General features: G+C 45.5%; 1 protein-coding gene across 5 annotated transcripts in view; it reads right to left on the reverse strand.

Annotated features, from left to right (window-relative positions):
* MFSD2B (MFSD2 lysolipid transporter B, sphingolipid) overlaps positions 1-17,587 on the reverse strand; it is a 39,021-nt gene extending 21,434 nt beyond the window's left edge. For 2 of the 5 annotated variants that reach the window (XR_014024791.1, XM_081315193.1), the window contains exons 1-3: positions 16,757-17,587; positions 3,390-3,515; positions 1,693-1,817 (exon numbers count right to left, since the gene is read on the reverse strand). Coding sequence is in view for 4 of the 5 variants with exons in the window: in XM_081315193.1 (XP_081171319.1) it covers positions 1,693-1,817; positions 3,390-3,515; positions 16,757-17,011 (506 nt within the window). In the remaining variant the exon portion in view is untranslated. The remainder of the gene's footprint in view (positions 1-1,692; positions 1,818-3,389; positions 3,516-16,756) is intronic. The other 3 variants (XM_081315191.1, XM_081315192.1, XM_081315194.1) reach the window with 3 other exon arrangements.
* Positions 17,588-18,310: the final 723 nt, after the last annotated feature.

Here is an 18,310-nt window from a genome sequence, read left to right on the forward strand (position 1 = left end):
ATAAGCTGACTTTGTAATAATGCCGCTTGGGGGCCCCCAAAAGCCCTAATAAGCAGGCATATACATAGAATGAAGGCTATTGCTAAGCACATTGATTTGTGCTTTAGAATTGTAAGCCGCCCTGAGTCTTCGGAGAAGGGCGGGATATAAATGGGATTAAAATAAATATTACAAATAGATGTCAGATGTTCAGGCTGCCTCTAGGAAAGGCTGAGGAACACAAAACATTACTTTTGATGCATGCTAGATAAATAACAAAGCCAGGGGGAAAAATCAGTATGTGCTTCATTGATTACAGAAAGGCTTCAGATTGAATCAATAACATCAAATGGTGGAATATGCTTAGAAAAATGGGAATCCCAGAACCACTAATAGTGAGAGGTGCAACAAGGAGCCTTAGAAATTACAACGAAGATAATGAAAGGGTGGATAGCTTCTGCCTTTTAGGATCAATCATCAAGAGTAAAGGAGTGAGGAGTCCCCAAATATACCACACATTTTCACTTTGTACAGCAGCCATAAAGACCTTCAAAAAGATATTCAGGCACTCTGATACGTATGTCTATACCAGGGTCTTCGAACTTGGCCCTTTTTATGACTTGTGGACTTCAACTCCCAGAATTCCTCAGCCAGACACACTGGCTGAGGAATTCTGGGAGTTGAAGTCCACAAGTCATAAAAGGGCCAAGTTTGAAGACCCCTGGTCTATACTTACAAAGAGCAGAAGAGTGCAAGCAATGTTCCCTGTGACATCCGAGGAAATGAAAGTTAGACTTTGAAGAAGTAGGCAAAGAACCTTCTATTGGAGAAAACTTCAGATAATATTCTGGACAATCTAGAAAATAAACAAATAGATTTATCCAAATCCAAAGTTCTCACCAGAGGCACAAATGACCAGGCTCAAATTACCCTACTGCGGATGCATTATCCAAAGATCTAGTTCTGTAGCAAAGGCTGTAATGCTAGGAAAGGTAGAAGGAAAGAGAAGATGAAGATGAGCAGCAATGTGGATGGTCTGAGTTATAGTGGTGAAGGATGTACCATTGGAAAACCTGGAAGACCAAGAAAGGAATTGATTTTCAGGGAGAAAATATATCTATCTGATTGCTAAAAGTTGAGATCAGCTTGATGGCACATAATCAATGAATCAGTCACATAATCTTAAGAAATGTTCAGTTTCTTGAGAAATAAGGTTTGGAAAGATTTGTCATCTATTTTTCGTTTTCTAAACGATTAAATATTTTTTTGTATTAGATTTCTAATTTACATTTTTGAATTGAATTTAAGGGAGGAAAAACTGTTCTTGTATCTATAATAGGATCAGACTTCCTGATCTGATTCCTCTATTTCACATATAAATCCAAATATTTTTAATACTAGCAAATCTCTTATAATTAAAAAAAATAGAACTTTAAAAATCAGCAAATTAATTTATACGCATTTTCATGAAGAATAAAATCTGATTTATTTGATTTTAACTAACACGTTGGTCAAAAGTCATAGTGTTTTCTAAATCATGATTTATTGCTTAGTATTTTAGATGAAGCAGCCATTGTAGTTTAACATGGTATATGAACCAGGCCAAATAAATTCAAAAACATGTACCTGGATTGGAGACCAAGGAAGTGAATGAATGCATTAAAGAAACTTTTAAGCCATCAACAATGAAGCAAATATATCAACTTTGCTTACCAAGGCACGAGTTGCCCGAATCTGGTTGCTTTGCTCCGATTAATAAAAAAGCCTGCAAGAGGATCTGCAGCTGCTCCACATGCTCGGCCAATGACCTGCACCAAGGAGGCCTGGAATGGAGGGATCTGAAAAACCAAGTAGCACTTATCTGAGCTCAACATACTTATCTAATGAAGCCATCAGCACTAAATAACTTCCCCAAATTACAATGTTTCTTCTTGTACAGGTAGTCCTCAACTTATGACCACAATCGAGCCCAAAATTAATGCTCCTATGTGAGATATTTGTTAAGTTTTGACCCATTTTGACAACCTTTCTTGTACAGTTGTTAAGTTAGTAACGTGGTTGTTAAGTGAATCTGGCTTCCCCATTGACTTTGCTTGTTTGAAGGTCACAAAAGGTGATCACATGACCTGAGGACACAGCAACACTTATAAATATGAGTCAGTTGCCATGCCTCGGGGATGCTGCAATGGTTGTTAAGTGTGAAAAACGGTCATAAGTCACTTTTTTCAGTGCCACTGTAACTTTGAAAGGTTACTAAATAAACTGTTGTTGGTCAAGGACTACCTGTATAAAACATTTTTGTTTTTGACAATGATGTCCTATGAGAAACTTTGTTGCTCTGAAATAATTTTATTCATCTGGAATTTGCTCCACATATTTAAATAAATATCTAATTGTTACTAACAGCTGCCAAAATATTTTTTTATTGTCCGTGAAGTAGGGCAGCAAATCTTGAATTGTGCTCCATGGACAATTTTCATTTGATTTTTGTGTGGTGTCATAGAATCCATACTCCAATGATTTTGGAGATAGCTTTTCAAAACGTTGGACAAATGTTACAGAAAAATACAATAGAAACCACTTCAATATTATTGGCATGAAAATTATATGATTGATGAAAAATGATTTAAAGAAGATTTTCCTTTATTAGATCAAGAGAATAAACCTCCCTCTGCTTTCTAAGTGATGGGGAAAGAGAAATAGAAGAATATTCAGAGGATAGTTTGGTCTAGGTATTAAGGCAGGGGTCCCCAATCCCAGGTCCGTGGCATGCCAGCAACTGGTCCGCACAAACAAGCAAAGCCCCATCTGTGGGATGCAGGTAGGACACAAAAGCACGCACTCTCCGGTCCATGGAAAAACCTTTCTCCACAGAACCTGTCCCTTAAGGTGCTGGCCTAGAAACCAGAGACAGTGAGTTGTAGTCCCACCTTAGGCATGAAAACTGGCTGGGCGACTTTAGGCCAGTCATTCTCTCTCAGCCCAAGTTACCTCACAGGGTTGTTGTGCAGGAGGAAAAGGGAGTATTAGCTATGTTTGCCACCTTGATTTATTTATAAAATAAAAAAGGTGGGATATAAATAAATAAAATAATTTCTATGAATTAAAAACTCACCTTTATAATAATCACCTCATGGGAAGCAGGGCAAAACAAATTCTGGAATTTGGAGGGGGAGGGCAAAATAATATAAACTAAATCATTCATATCTTAATTGCTTTCCGTGGTTTTTCTTATCAGAGTATGGAATCAAGAGAAAAACTGATTAAACTGAATTTAATGTTAAGTTATCACACAAGACCTGACCAATGATGGCAATATCTTTTTAAGCCACTGGGACTCACTGAGAGTGAGCTGGGTGACCATATAATTTTTGGAATTTGAAGATGTTTAGGTTTCCGAAACTGCTTACCTGTGCAATATCCAAGAGGTAGATTTGCAGAAAGAATGAGGTGGCACTGCTCGCAACCTGATTTGGAGCCCCTCCAATGCCATAGCATAGTTTGCTGCACACAGAGAGTTTGTCTTCATGAGCAAGCTGAAAAGGTGAGCAAAGACCAAAGAATTTCTTGAAAGTCCAGGATACCATTCAATATAAAATTGATGCCTCCTTCTGTGTAATGCACGAAGACTTATAAAAACAATATAAAGACTTTGACTATTGTCAAATCATTGTCTTCTTCACTTTGGCTATACCTTGCTTAACTTTTAGATAGATGAAGAGACCTGAATATCTTGAAAACTGGCCATTAATGTATATTTTTCATTGCTCTCTCTTTCTCTCTCCCTCCTCTCTCTCTCTCTCTCTCTCTCTCTCTCTCTCTGTGTGTGTGTGTGTGTGTGTGTGTGTGTGTGTGTATTTTGCTTGGTCATAATTCTGGAATGGATCTCATCAATAATATATTTCAAGAATTTAATATTTTCTGTTGCTATGGCCATCCACCTGGCCCTCCCCACAATAAAATATCTTGTACTTATTTAAATCGGTATTAAGTAATTTTCATTTTTATTGGAGTGCTATTTATGTAAAGAACTTACAGAGAAATAAACAAAAGTTATAAAAGTACAGTTGCTCTGAATATTATTTTCAATGTGCTAAGATTATCCTGATATTGCTGTTATAGATTTACAATAGTCCAGAAAAAACGTATGAGCGTTAGAATAATGTTGGAATTAAGGTGCAGTTTAGGCGGAGGTGGTGGCCTGGTTCTAGTGACCAACTCAGATTGGATCCTACAGAAAAAAACATCTCCATTCTCTTCTTTTTCATTTCAATTTTGAGAGGCTGTACCTTATGTACTTAACCAAAGACAGGAAAGCTAAGCCATACTGCCTGAAACATGCTCCCCTATGCCTGGTTTCAAAACTGTTCTTGACGTTTTCATTTTATACAGTGCACTGAGAGACGTTCAGGTATGGCCACATGTAACGGCTCCTGCTCAGACACAACATATGTTGTTCTGCTCTAGAAAAAGAAACCTGATTATACTGCATTGCCCTGCTGACTGGGATAGGCAGCTGGAGCAGTGATGCAACTGTAGGGAAAAAAATAATGCTACGGGCCATAAAATAATACCTAAAAAGCCAATTGAAGAAAAATAGTGTAGCTGTTCTGTACCAGCCTGCTACCGGCCTTGCAGAAAGGCAACCCCTGTACAAACGGCAGAGGCTGGAAAACGTCTGAGGCTGGAAAACGTCTGCCAAGTTTAATTCACAAACAAACAACAGAACATGAAACAAGATATCGGAACTTTGAACCTCAAACGGAGCGGTTGCTTTCAGCAACCAGCCCTTCCCCAAACACTCCCTTTATTAGAGTTCAGGGCGTGGCCTCCCTGTGCCTCCTTCCGAGGAGTCCCACAGCCTTTCTCTGCTTGCTCCTGCTTGACTGCCTCCTGCGTCGGGCGTCCTTGAACAGGGCCAGCTGTGGGTCATCATCATCCGCACTGTCGGGCTCGCGCAGCTGAGAAGAGGGGCCTGGCTGGGGGCTCTGCGAAGCCTCCAAGCCATCATCAGCAAGTTCGTCTTCAACACCCTCCTCCTCCCCCTCGTCTGAGTCATCCGAGTCATCCGACCCGGCTGCCGGACCCACAGGCTGACCCTGAATCACAACACTATCCCGCACCGCAGGGCCCTTCCCCCGGGGCTGCCGATCCGGATGCGGTCGGGATGGGAATTGTTCGTGAAAAGCAGTCACCAACGCAGGGGCATGAACGGCGGTCGCGTCTTCCCAGGTGAAGTCCTCCGGCCCGTACCCTTTCCACTCGATCAGGTACTGGAAACGACCTTTCAGCCAACGGGAATCCCTGATGCTGGCGACCTCGTACTCGGGGGTGCTGCCTCCATCGCGAGGTCCTGATGGGGGAGGTTCCGCTTGGCGGAGTGGACAAGCCGGTTGCTCGGGGACCAACAGAGACCGATGGAAGACTGGGTGCATGCGCAGGGAACGTGGCAGAGTTAAGCGATAGGCGACCGGATTGATGACAGCCTCGACTGGGAACGGTCCTAAATATCGGTGGTCTAACTTCCTCGCCGGCCGTGTGGACGGTAAGTTCCTGGTGGACAGCCAGACCCGATCCCCCACCGATAGTGGAGGCGTATCCCGTCTTGACCGATCAGCAAACCTTTTGTAATCGGCCTTGGCCTTCTCCAACTGCCGTCGCACCAATCGATGGATCGCCTGTAACTCTGCCATGAAGTCGTTCGCTGCCGGCAACAGTGAGTCCACGGGAGAAAGGGGGAAAAACCGGGGGTGATAACCCACATTGGCCAAGAACGGTGTCATCTGTGTGGAGGTGTGCTGCGAGTTGTTAAAGGCAAACTCAGCTATGGCCAGATAGTCCACCCAATTGTTCTGCTGCAGGTTGACGTAGCAGCGCAGATACTGTTCCAGGATACCGATGACCTTCTCGGTTCCCCCGTCAGTCTGAGGATGATGCGCGGACGAGAGGCAAACCTTGATGTCCAACGCATGCATCAACTCCTGCCTGAAGCGGGCTGTAAACTGGGCCCCCCTATCGGAGACGACTCTATCGGGGAGGCTGTGCAGCCGAAACACCTGTTGGATAAACATACGACTAGTGGCGCGAGCTGACGGTAAGCCGCGACAGGGGATGAAGTGCGCCATCTTGGTCAGCTTGTCCACCACCACAAACACTGTCGTGAAACCAGAGGATGGGGGTAAATCCGTCAGAAAGTCCATGGACACAGCCCCCCAGGGTCTCTTGGGTGTTGGCAAAGGCTGCAGTAATCCAGGCGGGGCCCCTGTCGCTGACTTGGCCTGCCTGCATGGGATGCAAGAGGTGACATAAGACTGGACGTCGTGTCGGACTCGGGTCCACCAGAAGGTACGGGAGACCAGGTTCAGAGTCTTGAACAGGCCAAAATGCCCCGCTGCCGGGTTATCATGACACTGGCTGAGGACGAGTCCCCTGAGTGGCCCTCCCGGAACATAGAGCCGGTCACGATAATACAAGAGTCCATCCGTGACCGTCCAAGGCGAATCTGGCCCCACTTCCTCCTTCCGCTGAGCCACCCACGCCTCCTGCTGCTGTGCCTCCCGGATCCGAGCCCGTATATCAACCGGCTCCCGCACCGCAGCAAAAGACTCGACGGGGATCACTGTCCTGGGCAGAAGCTTGTCTTCCACTCGGGTATATTCGGGCTTCCTGGACAGAGCATCCGCTCTCTGATTGTGCCCGCTTGGTATGTACCGAACCCGGAAGTCAAACCTCGCAAAGAAAAGAGACCACCGGATCTGGCGTTGGTTCAAATTCCGAGCAGTCTGCAGGCTTTCCAGATTCTTATGGTCCGTCCGGACCTCGATTTGATGCCGCGCTCCCTCCAGATGATGCCTCCAGGCCTCGAACGCCGCTTTGATGGCCAGCAGCTCCTTCTCCCAGATGGTATAGTTGCGCTCCGAGGGGTTCAATTTTCGAGTGATACGCGCAAGGGAAAAGGGTACCGCTGGGCGTCGTTGCCTGGAGTAACACTGCCCCAATGGCAATGTCGGAGGCGTCCGCCTCCACGACAAACGGCCGTTGCGGGTCAGGATGCTTCAAGATGGGCTCCTTCATGAAGGCGTCCTTCAAAGCCTGGAACGCCTGTTGTTCTGGTGCGTTCCACTGGAACCGAGTCTTCTTCTGCAGGAGCCGGGTGAGGGGGGCTGTCAAGGCAGCAAAGCCAGGGATGAATGTTCGGTAGTAGTTGGCAAATCCAAGAAGTCGCTGAACATCCTTCACGCGACGCGGGGGTTGCCAACTCTGCAACGACTCCACCTTACTCGGCTCCATGGCGATGCCCTCAGGAGAAATGCGGTGACCCAGGAAATCGATGGTCACCTGGTAGAACTGGCACTTCTCCAACTTGGCAAACAGCCGATGTTCTCGAAGTCGCTGCAAGACCTGACGGAGATGCTGATGATGCACTTCACGCGACGGGGAGTAGACCAGGATGTCGTCCAGGTAGATCACGACAAACTGGTCCAACAAATCCCGGAAGATGTCGTTCATAAAATGCTGAAACACAGCGGGGGCGTTGGTCAGGCCAAACGGCATCACCGTGTACTCAAAATGTCCATAACGAGTACCAAACGCCGTCTTCCACTCATCACCCGACCGAACTCTGACGAGGTTATAAGCTCCACGCAGGTCCAGTTTCGTGAAGATCTTAGCCTCCCGGAGTCGGTCCAAGAGCTCGGGGATGAGGGGCAGCGGGTAACGGTTGCGCACCGTGATGGCGTTGAGTTTCTGGTAGTCGCAGCAAAGCCGTAATTCGCCCGAGTTCTTTTTGACGAAGAGCACGGGTGCAGACACTGGCGAGGACGAGGGCCGGATGAAACCGCGAGCCAAATTCTTCTCCAGGAAGTCCCGCAATGCAGCCAACTCGGGCTCCGACATGGAGTACAAACGCCCCACTGGGAGAGGCGCATCAGGGACTAAGTCAATGGAGCAGTCATAGGGCCTGTGCGGGGGTAATTGATCCGCCTCTGACTCGCTGAACACATCAGCAAAGTCGGACAGTTCGGGAGGCAAGGAAACCCCTGGGGAACCCTCCACCTGACCGGCACAGATATGGCGGGAGTGGTCCACGCACTGCAAGCTTGGGAAGGTGACCAAGTTCTGTGACCAATAGATCTGTGGGTCATGCGCCCGGAGCCACGCCAGTCCCAAGACCACGGGGAAGTGCAGATCCGAAGTGATGTAGAACTGGATGGCCTCCACATGGGAACTGATGGCCATACATACTGGTTGCGTGGCGGCCGTAATAGGCCCGGACAGGAGCACTCGACCATCGATAGTCTCCACTAACATGGGCGGATCCACCGGACACTGGGGAACAGCCCATTTGGCCACAAAGGCTGAGTCCATAAAGTTTGTGGTAGCCCCAGAGTCAATTAAGGCATGGACTGGAATCCCCTCTGGCTTGCCAGGAAGGATCAGACGTGCCTCCAAAATCAAATGCTGTGGAGGTTCACAGGCACCATCGGAACGGCGTCGCTCGGTGTTGTTGTTGTGGGACGCCCGATCTCTCACACCGTCTAGATCGGGCTCGGGGCGTTTCCCGACAGCAAAGTAGGGGACTTTCTCGGGGCAGGCTTGGTCACTGATGCCCGCTGACGCTTCTTTGGGCAAGAAGCAGCCAAATGTCCAGGGTCCCCACAATAAAAACACAACCCGCCCGATCGTCGTCTGTTCATTTCCGTCACCGATAGACGAGACCTGGCGGCACCCAGCTCCATTGGCTCCTCCCTTTGGACTGGGGGCTCACGCACAACAGGGGCGGCAGGGGTCTGTGGGGTGGCACGGCGACTCTTTCGCTGCTGCAACCGGGCATCGATCTGCAGGCAAAGATGGATCAGCCCATTCAGGTCTGAGGGAATGTCAACACGGGCCAGCTCATCCAACATCTCCTCCGACAATCCATCCTGAAAGGCATCCACGAGCGCAGCCTCATTCCAGGCGGAATCCTGGCTAAGCAGCCGGAAATCGCTGATATAGCCCTGTAGGGGGCGTTGACGCTGCCTCAGAGCTTTCAGGCGTCAGGTGGCAGTCTGCGTCTTAATTGGGTCCTCGTACATTAGACGCATATGGTCACAAAACCCCACAAAGTTGTCCAACAATGGGCTAGGTTGTGCCAGCAGAGGCGTGCCCCAACGAGCTGCATCCCCCGAAAGAAGGCTTAACACGAACCCCACCTTATCCCGGTCAGTGGGGAAATCAGCCGCTCTCACGCTGATAAAGAGCTGGCATTGTCCCAGGAAAGCAGGAAACAGTTCAGGAATACCTGTAAATTTGTCCGGCATTGCAACTTGGCATTTTCTCCTGGGTGGGGGTGCAGCAAGAACCTGTGCTTGCAGTTGAGCCACCTGAGCTGCCAGCAAAGTGAGTTGCTGAGTGAGCTGAGCATTCTCGGCACGAAGCTGCTCCATAATAGTTGTAAGGGGTGGGAGGCTGAAAGCAAACTGTTCTGTACCAGCCTGCTACCGGCCTTGCAGAAAGGCAACCCCTGTACAAACGGCAGAGGCTGGAAAACGTCTGAGGCTGGAAAACGTCTGCCAAGTTTAATTCACAAACAAACAACAGAACATGAAACAAGATATCGGAACTTTGAACCTCAAACGGAGCGGTTGCTTTCAGCAACCAGCCCTTCCCCAAACACTCCCTTTATTAGAGTTCAGGGCGTGGCCTCCCTGTGCCTCCTTCCGAGGAGTCCCACAGCCTTTCTCTGCTTGCTCCTGCTTGACTGCCTCCTGCGTCGGGCGTCCTTGAACAGGGCCAGCTGTGGGTCATCATCATCCGCACTGTCGGGCTCGCGCAGCTGAGAAGAAGGGCCTGGCTGGGGGCTCTGCGAAGCCTCCAAGCCATCATCAGCAAGTTCGTCTTCAACACCCTCCTCCTCCCCCTCGTCTGAGTCATCCGAGTCATCCGACCCGGCTGCCGGACCCACAGGCTGACCCTGAATCACAACAGTAGCGTAGAATATTATTTTTAATTAAAATATAGGATGCAAACTTAATGAAATTGAAAACTGAAAAGGAATTGGCCATACAAGCAATCCTCGACTTACTACAATTCATTTAGTGACCGTTCAAAATTACAACGGCAGTGAAAAAAGTGACTTATGCCCATTTTCACACTTACGACCTCCGTGGTCACATGATCAAAATTCAGATGCTTGGCAACTGACTCATATTTGTGGTGACTGCAGTGACCCAGGGTCATATGGTTGCCTTTTGTGACTTTCTGATAAAGTCAATGGCGAAACCAGATTCCCTTAACTGTTACTAACTTAATAACTGCAGTGAAAACTGCAAGAAAAATCATAAAATGAAGCAAAATGGTCTTAACAACAGAAATTGTGTTCATAAGTCGAGAACTACTTATAAAGCAAGGGTCCCCAACCTGAGGGCTGCGGCCCATTACCCGGCCATGGCGGCTTGGCCACTGGGCCGCAGGAAGGGATGGCCAGTGCACTCACCCCACCACACTCGCGCCGCCCCGAGTATCCCATCGCTGGTGCCACCCCATTTGCAGCACTCGCACCCACACAGCCATTTGCATGTGCGCATGTGCTCACACACAGCCGTTTTCATGTGTGCATGAGCCATTTGTGTGCGCACATGCTCATGCGCGGCCCATTTGTACGCACACACATAGTGGTGCCTGCCTCCTTTTCCAGGCCACCAAATCAAAAAGGTTGGCGATCTCTGTTATAAAGGGTAAGAGCAGGGATAGGGTACTACACACCACAGATATTTTGGGAGGTTCCATCAGTTGCATATCAACAAAAGAGGCCTCAGAATTCCAAATATTAAATCTCATTATGATGTTAATCATAAAAACAGAGTAACAGTTTGGTGTGGTAGTTAAGGCAACAGGCTAGAAGCCAGGATACCATTGATTCTAGTGTTGCTTTAGGAACAAAGCCATCTGTATATGGGCCAGTTCCTCCCTCTCAAGCCTAGTAAAGAGACAATGGCAAACCACTTCTGAAATATTGCCAAAAAACCTGCATGGACAGAATAGCTCTGGGTTATCGATTGTTTGGTTCCTAGAAAGGTGTCATCTTTGGTCAGGGATGGGATGGCATTACCTCAGATTGACCTATTGTGTAATCTGGAGGATCTCCTAGACTTGAAATTCCTGCTAAAGGAGCAGGTGGTAGTGGTGGCCAGGAAGGGCTTTGTAAACTTTGGGTTGTGTGTCAGTCACACCCATTTCTGCACCAATGTGCCCTTCTCACAGTCACCAATGGCCTGTCACCTCCCTTCTGGACTACTGTGATGGGCTGACATGAGGCTGCCCTTCAGTATTCAGAAACTTTAGTTTCCGTAGTTCAGAATGTAGCAGCCCAGACAGTTTTGTGCAAGTCTAGACTTGTGCATGTCATCTCTTCTGTGGGAGCTGCAATGGCTGCCAATCTGCTTTTGGATACAATTCAAGGTGCTGGTTATAGCCTTTAATGCCCTACATGGCTTGGAGCAGGGTTATTTGAAATACCACCTCTCCCCTATTGCATCCACCTGGCCTACCAGGATGAGAAGACAGGACATGTTGTGGACTGTCATCTGTTGGGACATGATGGAGGGGGACATGAAAGGAGCCTCCCCAAAAAAATTTCAGGGATACCCTGGACAATAGTTTATAACTTGCTAATCCTTTCAATTCAGAAGCATTGAAACAAGTATCTGCTGGGACTATGAAAAAGAGCCTTGGTGGAGCAGTGGGCTAATGCCTCCTTAAGTAACACCAGTTCCCTGCAATTAGTGCAGGTTCGCATCCCACCAGGCTCAAGGTTGACTCAGCCTTCCATCCTTCCGAGGTAGGTAAAATGAGGACCCAGATTGTTGGGGGCAATTAAGCTGACTTTGTAATAATGCCGCTTGGGGTGTGTGTGAAAGCCCTAATAAGCAGGCATATACATAGAATGAAGGCTACTGCTAAGCTTGTAAGCCGCCCTGAATCTTCGGAGAAGGGCGGGATATACCGTAAATGGAATTAAAATAAAAAATAAAATAAAAAAAGGACCTTCTTGGTGGTGGCCCCTTTTTTATGGAACATCATTTGCGCTGAGGTGCGGTTGGCCCCCACTCTGTTGCTTTTCCGAAACGGTCTAAAAATGTACCTTTGTCAGCAGGCCTGGGGACTACAAATGGACATAAAGCTGATCACATGGCTATTGTTGCTGCCATGAGAATGGGGAGTAAAGCTTTTTTTAACAGTTTTATTATAGGATGGATTTTTAAAAACGTTTAAATGTTGTAAGCTGCTTGGAGTCATGTATGTGCGAGTTGAACAGTTATATAAATTTGCTAAATATTGGAAGAGAGAGTAAACTTGAATTGGTTAAAAACAACATGGGCATCGGATATAAAAGCCCTCTACTTTTAATTTTACGATTGTAAACAGTATCAGAGTAAATGTTGGCCAAAATTAGGAAAAACTCATAGGTCAGAATTCAGGCTATTGTATAAGATTTTCTATTGGCATAATTGTTTCTTTAATAATCCAATAACATCTTGAAAATTATCCTTCACCTGATAGTGTTCTTACTTGCTGCAGCAGCAAAATTAATCCTAATGGAAAAGTTGACTGAAAAAAGGGAAATCTCACAATACACATTATTTTTTACTTCATCTGGTTTAAAAATATTGAGATATTTCTTTGCTGTGCAAATGGTGATCAACTATCCAATTCCAAGTTCCCAGATAATCTAATTAAAATTACGTGGATTTTGTTTCTACATATACACTCTGATGCATTGTTAAAGGTAAAGGTAAAGGTTCCCCTGCACATGCGTGCTAGTCGTTTCCGACTCTAGGGGCCGGTGCTCATGTCCGTTTCAAAGCCGAAGAGCCAGCGCTTGTCCGAGGACGTCTCCGTGGTCATGTGGCCAGCATGACTAGACGCAAAAGGCGCACGGAACGCTGTTACCTTCCCACCGTAGTGGTCCCTATTTTTCTACTTGCATTTTTACGTGCTTTCGAACTGCTAGGTTGGCAGAAGCTGGGATGAGTAACAGGAGCTCACTCTGTTACGCGGCACTCGGGATTTGACCCGCCAAACTGCCGACCTTCTGATTGACAAGCTCAGTGTCCACTGAGCTACCGCGTCCCTCTGATGCATTGTTAACTGCTGATAAATTCAAGTAAAGAAAAAAAGGGGAGACTTTGAACTTATTTTTTTTTAAAAAATAGTCCTACTCAAGGTAATGGTTTGTCAAGGTTAAAAAATGAAACATCTGCTTTGCATCCTTGTTCCTGGATAAGAATATGAAAAACAGTAAATGGGCTAATACAACTAGTACAATTAATATAAATTCTGTAATTTATCATTGCAATTAAAGCCACTGCATAAAGTTATTTCTCAATCTCAAACCCCTACAATACTATAGTAGGCCTGAAATGGGCTGAGTAAGTAAAGAAGGCTCAGGCATTCAATTTAGAGCTTGTTATAAAGGACAGAAAACAGTCATTTATTTTACTTTGAATGGTGAAATGTCATGTACTTTCCTATTGTAACTAATGAAAGAGATTGTTTTCTCTTTTTAAAACATATTCACTGATTCACATATCATGGTAAAGATTGGAATAATTGTGAATAAGCCACTAGTGGATGGGTTCACACAGTTTGCAAACTGCAGGGTTTAGTTATGTGCCACATGTTGAGCCAACATTAAACCAACCACTTGAAGCCTTAACACAATTTATGAATAAATTAATTAGGGGTTATATCTTCAATTTATTCAAAACACCATTTGCATTTACTTGTTTGTGGCTTGAAAGGTTCTGTGAAACTCATTGTGATATATAAATCACAGTGAATTGGTCCAGACAAATACAAGTAGTACTCAACTTACAACAGTTCGTTTAGTGATCGTTTGAAGTTACAATGGCACTGGAAAAAGTGACTTATGACCATTTTTCACATTTACAACCCTTGCAGGAACCCCCTGGTCACGTGATCAAAATTTAGGCATTTAGTGACTGGCTCATATTTATGACAATTGTAGTGCCCAGCGTCACGTAATCACATTTTGCAATCTTCTGACCAGCAAAGTGAATGGGGTAGCCAGATTCACTTAACAACCGGGTTACCAACTGAACAACTGGAATGGTTCACTTAACAACTCTAGCAAAAATGGTCATAAAATGGGCTAAGACACACTTAACAACTGTCTCACTTAGCCACAAAAAGTTTGGGCTCAGCTAGGGCTGTGTGCTGTGTGAATCCAACCATCTAATTTATTCAGCAAACCCTGGTATAGAACAGTAGTTTGGCATAACTTATTTGAAGTACACTACTTAGGGCAGCATTGTGAGCTGTGGCTTCATATGTTGCCTTAATCCAAACCTCCATCATTTGATGGGATAACTTCAGCATGAGCCAGTCATTACTCTAGTTTGCATTAAATCAAGGTTTCTTTCACCATGCTTTTCCTATTCACACCACGTTTCATCATATTCATATTTATTTTAAGTGCACAAAATGATAAATCCAAATCAACCACTTCACATTTTTGTGGAATGGGATAATCCTGCTACAAGGCAGCCAGAGGTTTCAAAGGAGTTATCATATGAAAAACCATCCCTCACTCAAACCTATAAGGAATGAACAAGTTTGTGTCAGAATAAATCCCCCTTATGCAGAATATTGAAAAGAGCATAGTGGGCTAACAGAGGTGGCAAATAACGAAAGATGCTTTAAAGTAAAACTACATTAGTCTAAATATATGTGTTTGTATTTGAATTTTATAGCTGAACAACAAATAACAAACTCCATTTAATATATAAAATGAAGAACAATTCATGAATTAGAAATTGCTAGTGCAGCTACTCCTTCATTATTATCAGACTGGTCCAGTCAGGGCTGGAAGGAACAACAGAATATGGAGCTGTCAGATAAAATTCTAGACCAGCCTTATCACTAATGCCTGTAGGCATTTTCTTTGAGCACTCATCTTTAAGAAAGTATTTCATGAACTCACAATACAAGACAACTTTCTAAAAAAAAAGTTGCAAATGAGTTTTAAATATACTTTGGCTATATGAAATGGGGAGTTAGTAATTCTAACAGAGCTTATTGAAAACAGTTTTAGGAGAAAATTTTAAATTCCAGTACAGTACAGTATAATTTTCTTTGTCATCCTCTTACTGAGATCGAAATAAAACCACCTTCCTCATAATTATTAACCTAATTCACTGAAATTCCCAGCATTCAAACTGGCTTCTTCCTGGATCGTAGCCTGTGACCTGGTTCACGCTTAGGTAACCATAATTGGTGGAAAACATCAGTATGACTATGCTTAGTCAAAAGCAAACTTTTTACCTGCTTATCTTTACTGATACAAGGACCTGGTTTAACTTAATGCATATTTCTTGAATTCCTGAAAAGGACAATGATTCTCCCCTTTTATAGTTCTGAAGTTTTAAGATATACTTGTTTTTATATCATTTCTAGGATGAACTTCATCCTAATATGCATTGCCATCACGGGGGAAAAAAACACAACCCAGAGACTGAAAGTTTTTATTTCTTTTTCTTCCCCAAAAGACATCAATCCTGGTCTGTATTATTCAGCTGGAATAACCCCACCATCATCATGAACTCTTCTGATGGATAATACCTGGAGTTATCTATTGTACCAAGCCATAATTTGCTTGTTTCGCCTTGGTTTAATAATGTAGGGTGACGTAGACACTGTAAGATTTATGGTTTAGCCTCTTTGGAAATGATGCCACCAAAATGGAGGGTGGCTAATGCTCTGCTCTTGAGAAGGCATATTTCCCCAATAGATGGGCCAGCAAAACCTCTGGTCAAAGAAGGGCATCACTGGGAACTACTTCCATGATCACCTCCTTCCTTAATTTTAAAGTTTAGCTAAAATTTACCCTCTTACAACTGAAGCTACCTCAATTTAGTTCTGCACTGTGGGAGAACCAGATTGTTGGGGGCAATTAAGCTGACTTTGTAATAATGCCGCTTGGGGTGTGTGTGAAAGCCCTAATAAGCAGGCATATACATAGAATGAAGGCTACTGCTAAGCTTGTAAGCCGCCCTGAGTCTTCGGAGAAGGGCGGGATATAAAAGGAATTTATTTTATTTTTTATTTTTTATTTTAATTCCATTTATATCCCGCCCTTCTCCGAAGACTCAGGGCGGCTTACAAGCTTAGCAGTAGCCTTCATTCTATGTATATGCCTGCTTATTAGGGCTTTCGCCCCCCCCAAGCGGCATTATTACAAAGTCAGCTTAATTGCCCCCAACAATCTGGGTCCTCATTTTACCTACCTCGGAAGGATGGAAGGCTGAGTCAACCTTGAGCCTGGTGGGACGCGAACCTGCGCTAATTGCAGGCAGCTGGTGTTACTTAAGGAGGCATTAGCCCACTGCGCCACCAAGGCTAACTAACTAACTAACTAACTAACTAACTAACTAACTAACTAACTAAATAAATAAATAAATAAATAAATTAAAGCTTTTGCCTCCCTTATGTGCCAGTGTTTTGATACTGTACTTGGAAGAATTCCACCAACCTCTCCACATATCTTATCTCCTATTATCAGATGCCCAGCTAATATCTACTGTACTCTCCAAAAGGCTAAGCAAGATTTTTAGCCCACGAATGGGCAACCATCAGGAACCAGGAACGACGGGCCAGATCAAGAAGTCAAAAAAAGCATTATGGAGGAAGGCAATGATGAACCTCACACATCTGCCAAGAGATCTACATTAGGAAGCCACTTGGACTCTAAGGATTCCTGGACTTCGGAACTTACACCTGCTCCTTTGTCGTTTTGAAGGGATTCGGAGACGCTTCTCCCCCTGTGCCTCTCAGCAAGAAAAGGCGCGGGAACATGCCTCGAGAAGCCGGGCGGCGCAAGTCGGAGGAACGCGAGACTCACCCCTTCGACCGAACCCCCCGGCTCCGGCTCTTGAAAGACACTGGATTGACCGGTCGTCTGCAATGGTGGGTTCGGAGACAGCCTGCCTTGTTGCCCCCGCGGCGGATCTTTTGCTCCAACACCTGCCATCCCAGCTCAGAGAGTAGCCCCTCCACCTTTCTGCCGCCGGCTTTTCGGCATTTGATAATCCGGGGCGGGACCGATCGCAGGAGGAAGCCTTGTCTGGAGAGCACTGAAAAGCGCGCCGCTTTGCCCGCAGTTTGCCCAGAGCCTTTCCGACCCGTTCGGTAGGATATGGAACGTTCCTGTACCGCGGAGGAGAAGGAAACTCGTGTCGGACGCGGGTCTTCTGGGCGGGATACACAGCCTGCAACACGGCTTAAGAGCCGTTTGCTTCCAGTTTAAGCTCGGAGCCCCGGGCGAAAGCGCGGCTTGCAACCGAGCCCCAAAGCGTCCCCTTCTCCCGTTAAGCGCAGGCTGCCCGTCTGATACTGTTTTATTTCCCTGCATCCCGGGACATGCGGGGTGGGTTCGCGCAACCGGGAATCCGGTTGGCGGGTTTGCAAACTTGCCGTCGTGCGAAGCCATTTCGGAATCGCGGTCTAGGTGCGGAGACGCGCAGTTCATTGCATTTCATTTTGGGACCAATTTGCAGGAAGATGCAACGATTGGAATGCAAGCCACGGGGGCAGGGTTCACGGTGAAATACAGTACACCATTTACAGTAGTGGCTATGTGACCCTCGCCTTCACTGAATAAATGCACGGTATAAATACAAAGTTTTTTTTCTCCCCCCCCCCCTTTTATAAATAACTCAAGGCGACGAACTTATCCAACACACCTTCGTCCTATTTTCCCCCAACAACAACCCTGCGAGGTTGGTTAGGCTAAGAGAGTGGGACTGGCCCAGTCACCCAGCCGGCTTTCGTGCTTAAAGCGAGACTTGGAAATCACAGCGTAAATAGTACCTTAATTACTTCAAACGTGCTTTTCCCGCGCTTACAGCAAAGACTTGGCGGCCGTCTGTATATGTTATGGTACTGTGTTGCGTTACAAATGTAAACTAAATACGCTGCATCTCAGGCATTTTGTATATAGGTATTCCCCAGAAATTAAGAGTACCGAGGTGTTCCCCCCCAATCTAAATTACTCACTTGTCTTTTCTTTGAAGGGAAGTGACTAGTTCAAAATTACATTCCATATTTCCATCGGGTAAATACAGTATTTCACATTTTAAGAACTTGCAAATGTGAAGTTGTATTATCGCGGAAATAACCCAAAATATTTTTTAAAAAAACTTTTAATATTTCTCTTCAAATGTCAACTTCTAACTACAAAGAATTCCACTACGAATACAAATAGCCTGTTTTGCATCCATGCTTCAGCTTCCCAATTCGATTTTGTACGGAAAATAAGTGTAAAACGGAA

The sequence above is a fragment of the Vipera berus genome (genome assembly GCF_964194415.1).
Source record: "Vipera berus genome assembly, chromosome: 1".
Taxonomy (NCBI): domain Eukaryota; kingdom Metazoa; phylum Chordata; class Lepidosauria; order Squamata; family Viperidae; genus Vipera; species Vipera berus.